Source organism: Brassica oleracea, chromosome C2 (genome assembly GCF_000695525.1).
Source record: "Brassica oleracea var. oleracea cultivar TO1000 chromosome C2, BOL, whole genome shotgun sequence".
In the NCBI taxonomy this organism is placed as follows: Eukaryota; Viridiplantae; Streptophyta; class Magnoliopsida; order Brassicales; family Brassicaceae; genus Brassica; species Brassica oleracea.
Genome location: NC_027749.1, coordinates 7,123,451 through 7,128,337, shown reverse-complemented (window position 1 = coordinate 7,128,337; position 4,887 = coordinate 7,123,451). Strand labels below are relative to the sequence as shown.

Below are 4,887 nucleotides of genomic sequence, written 5' to 3'. Positions count from 1 at the left end.
GAGGAGCAGCCTTACATCTCGAGATTGTGTGCCCAAACTTTTTGCAGTAGGAGCACAGAGACGGGAGCCAAGGGCTGGTGACACCAATCCTCCTTGTATCACCATTCTTAAAACGTGCATTCACAAATTCGGGGAGAGGCTTACGGGGATCAATGACTGTATACACCTTAGCAACCTCAATGTTGGTAAGGTTTTCTGTAGCAGGGTGTAAGCAGACAGGATGGCCCACAAGTCCCGCAATCTCCTTCAGAGCGTCTTTATTGAAAAATTGCAATGGGACACCAGTGAATTTCAACCAGACCGGGACCATGTCGAGCTCAGATTTGCATTGCTGAATCCCAGGAGACCATTTTGCTACAAACATTGTCTGGCCGTCAATCTGCCAGAAGCTCTGAGCCAGAATTCTGCGTCGAGCATTTGGACAAGGCACTCAGAATAGGAACGAGTTCCCTTCCATTTTGTTAACTGTTATGTCGCGCTTTTGTCGGCTCTAGATACCATTGACAATGGCATGAATGGCACCATGAGCAGGAGGTTCTTCATAGAACTGACCCAGAATGAAGTACTCCCAAGCTTTCTTATTCTTCTCGACAACAGAGTTCGGAATAGTGACGCATGCTTCCCCTGAGTCAAGCGTGTAAGGCGTCTGCTCTGGTAGGAGTTTCACAGACGACTCCTTGACGTAACCTTTCCGAAAATCAGCTGGGTTTTGCAAGCCAGCTGCAGGTTGAGAAGAGGGTTCACTAGAGTTTGAAGCAGCACCGAGCTGGTCCTTATTTTCAGGTACAGATTGGGTCTCTGTAGCTAGGGTTTCAGGATTGGGGTTTTCAGTTTGCTTGGCCAGGTCTCGATTAGAGAAGTTCTGGGCAGGCGGCGGAGACATTGTCTGAGCGGCGGAGCCGGCCAGAGGCGAATCTGTGACTTTCGATTTGACGGCTGAAGAAGCATCAGGCGTCGCAACTTTGACTGAACTGTTGGAAGATTTGGTTGTTCCAGTAGGGAGACGAACCAGAGACTTATTTTTGGGGGGTTTCTTTCTTGCCATGGTGGCGGGTGTGGGCCACCGCCGAGATCGGCGACGGTGGAAGAGGAATGAAAAAGTTCGCGTCGTGAGAGAAAAGGGGTTAGGCGCGTGGTGCGCGTGACATCGCTTTTGTTCCCAGATTTATAAACATCAATTTAGATTTTTTTATACTTATTTATATGACTTTTAATTTCCTCATATCTTTATTCTTATTTTGTATATTGTAGCAAACTATGTTGTTATGCTCGTATATCGTTTTTGTTTGGAATTTCCATAACAAATTAATATGTTACGAAGTATTGGTGATTTTCGGTCAGTGTGTTTAAGATCTTGTGGACCAAAACACATTTAAGTTTTCAGGTGTGTATCCTACGTACAATCGTTAGGTCTATGTTTTTGTTGTCGTTAAATTGTGTTATGAATATTATGTAGTGTTATTTTAACAAGTTTATTAAAAAATGAAGATCCTTGCCATCTACCAACCAACTCCATTTTTATCAACACCTCGCACATCTATTGACACAATAACAATACTAATATAAACCATTAAACTATGGCCTAATCCTTATTTTCGATTTTCATGGTTTTGATATGTACTATTGTAGAGTATTATTTTGTTGATCATAATTATTATGAAATAAAAAGATGATTTACCCAAATAGAGAGACACAAATCTTCGGTAAAGAACGTACAAACCTATTTCTCAACAAAATAAAAAACGTACAAAATCTTCAGCTTAACACCTCAGGTGAAGATTGGCTGTTTTTCTGAGTGAAGATTGGCTGCTTTTCTGAAATCAAATCAAAAGTAGCTTTAATCATACAATTAAGTGATTACTCATACACTGTTTAAAAAAGCAAAGATTTCTTCTTCGTAAGAAGCAAAACATGGAAAATAAAGTCACTTTAATCTTGAGCATCATTCCAACTCGAATTCAAATAATATACATCAAATAAATTATAATTTACTTATTAGCAAAAAAAAATCCCCCTCTATCATATATATATCACCCTTTTATTTATTTCATTAATTTTTTACTTTTGTTTGTTTTTCCCCTAGAATCTTTTTTTTTAATTAAAATTTTTATTCAACCTGAAAGGGGGATTCAGATCAGAATACAAGCCTGAATTGTACAAAAGTTCCCGAATCATTCTATTACAATCACAGCTTCGCCCACCTACTAAACCCGGCACGTTCCGCTGATCAGCTTTTCGAAATTTTCAGGAGTCGGTTACCGTTCTCTGCCTCTGATGATAGCCTCGGAAAAGTGAGGTTCTCCTCGTTGCCTCGGATGCCGGGATTTTCCAAGTCATCTCAAGAGTAGCTAGTTTCCAACGAACTCATCGAAACTTGTATGCGTCACTGGCGCTGAAATACTAGACGGATAATAGAAGTGAAGATTACGAGACCCTTACCATAAGAGGCCTGAACCAAACTGTACACACCACTACTCTGTCATGAACCGTGCAAAAAGCGGGTTGATTCCACCGCCACTACCGAACCAGAATGTCTCTAAAAACCTGCAAGGAAAGTCATAGCACACAACCGCAAGGACCAAGCGAGCCGAGCGGGGCCGGGAAGTGAAACATGACCAGACGTTTGGCAAGAAGACGGTCAATGACCCCGAGAGAACCACCTTCACATCTGTGACCGCCGAGAACCGGAAGCCGATTACTTTGCTGTCTAATTCCTAAGTCCGTGCCAACCAGACCATAGACCAAAATTAAACAAGAGACACAACCCGTCGGGAAAGCCGTCGCCTTAACCCACGAGTGAAACTGGAGGTAGCCGTGAAGAGGAAGTCCGAGATGAAGCAGCCAGAAAAGAGGTCCCCGAAAGCCATAGACGACCGCCGAGACCCACCGTAAAGCGGATATAACATCTAGTCAGACCCACGCGATCCTCTGAAAGCTCAGCACCATCCAATCTGCGTGCTAAAGCTCAAGACTCACCTCCAATGTCAAGTGACACAAACGGAGTTCACCTAACCACTGAGAAAGAGGGGCAGGACCACTTCAACGCCGAAGAGGACCGAACAGCCAAGTCCCCGTAGAAGAATATTGGAACACGACCCACAAACCGGAAGAGACCGAAGATCCACCACCAGAATGAGAGTAGAACCAAGCCAGAGCTCCTCAAACAACAACGAGGAAAGGACGAACGAGATCTAGATCTGAAAAATTGATCCCCTTCCAACCCAAAAGCCGACTACTCCACGGACCAGACCTTTCTACCACCTCACTGAAAACCAGAAGAAGCCCATACCTCGCCGGGAAGAAGCTCCTCGCGCGCGAAACACTCGCCGGAAAAGTTAGACAGTCTAGGATCTCGAATATATCGGTGGAGAAAAGAGAGGACGTAGAGCAGCAAAGGAGAAAACAAGATATGGAGAGAGAAGGCTCATCCGGCACCGGCACGCGCCGCCGGACGCCGGTGAGAAAATCACACGTGCTTACTTGAGGGAGGAGAGAGGTTGGAGGAAAGTGAGAGGAGAGAGGTTCACTCTTACATCGTTTTTCCCCTAAAATCTTGTTTCTTATATATTCTTCAAACTATATAATAAATCAAAATTTAAATTCAACTCAAAAGGTATAATCTTTTTCAAATACAACATGATTTAAATTTTTGAACTTACAAACTTTTCAAAAATATAGATAGATAATTATAAAAAGTTTCCGTCAAACTATATAGAACATATGTTGTTTTATTCTATATGTTTACATTTCCTCAGTAGTCATACATTTTTCTCTTATTAATTCTACCATTATATTATTTTTATTTGTTTTATACTGTTTTCAACAAATCAAAGTCTCACTATCCTTTTTTTTGTAACATAAATTCTCAGTATTCAACCGTTTAAAACAACATTGATCAACAATAAATGCTTTCCATATTTAAATTTCATTTATTACTTAACTTAATTTAGTTTCATTTAACATCTATCAATATATAGTATCATATATCTTATAGTATAATATTATGTGTTTATGCTATATACAGGAAGCATAACAATAGACAAATAGTATAACACTACTATGTTTATAGTTAGAAAGGTAAAAACATAAAAACAGTGTTTTAGTTATTGACTTTATTCCCCACTTACTAGTGTTATACAGTGGCGGATCTAGGAATAGTTTTCACATGGGGTAAAACTTTAAAACATTAGTAATATAGTTAGAAATTTAAATTTTTATCAGGGACATTAGTAAAAATTAAATACAAAATTAGCAAAAAAATAATAATCATGGGGGGCAGCTGCCCCACCCACTCCTCACCTAGCTCCGCCAGTGGTGTTATATTCTTAATGCTTATTGAGAATTTGGTTAGTGGGAAAAATTCACACTTCAAATAAGGTATTATATCGACTTTGTCTTCTAATCTATTAATTTAAGGTTATGTTTTTATCTATTATTAATAAGTTATAGTAGGACCATTTAAAAATTAATTAATAAAACATTTGATTATTTACATTAATAATAAACCAACTATAAAGTTTTTTAAAAAAATTGTAACAATTTCTGTTGAGAAAGAATCTAACAAAATCTTAAATAGATTTAAATATTTATTATTATTATAAATTAGTTTTCATTAAAATTTTATTTTAAAACAAGAAAATAAAAAATCATATACTATTTTTATAAATTTTATCATTATATTATGTATTATATAAAAATAGAAAGTGAATTATGAATTAAATAGGGAAAAAATATATTAAATAAGTAAATTAACAAATTTTTGTTTTTAAAATTGTTTCATTTAAATAAATTATCACTCATCATTAAAATGGGTTAAAATTCGTAAAATAATTAATATTTTGTACAAAAATAAATTTATTAACATAGGTTAAACTTTTATATCTACAA

At 37.8% G+C, this 4,887-nt stretch overlaps 1 protein-coding gene across 1 annotated transcript in view; it reads right to left on the bottom strand.

Annotated features, from left to right (window-relative positions):
• Positions 1–364, bottom strand: part of LOC106323316 — a 2,734-nt gene extending 2,370 nt beyond the window's left edge. Inside the window, exon 1 of the mRNA XM_013761460.1 lies at positions 16–364. Within this exon, the coding sequence (XP_013616914.1) occupies positions 16–364 (349 nt within the window). The remainder of the gene's footprint in view (positions 1–15) is intronic.
• Between the last annotated feature and the right edge of the window lie 4,523 nt (positions 365–4,887).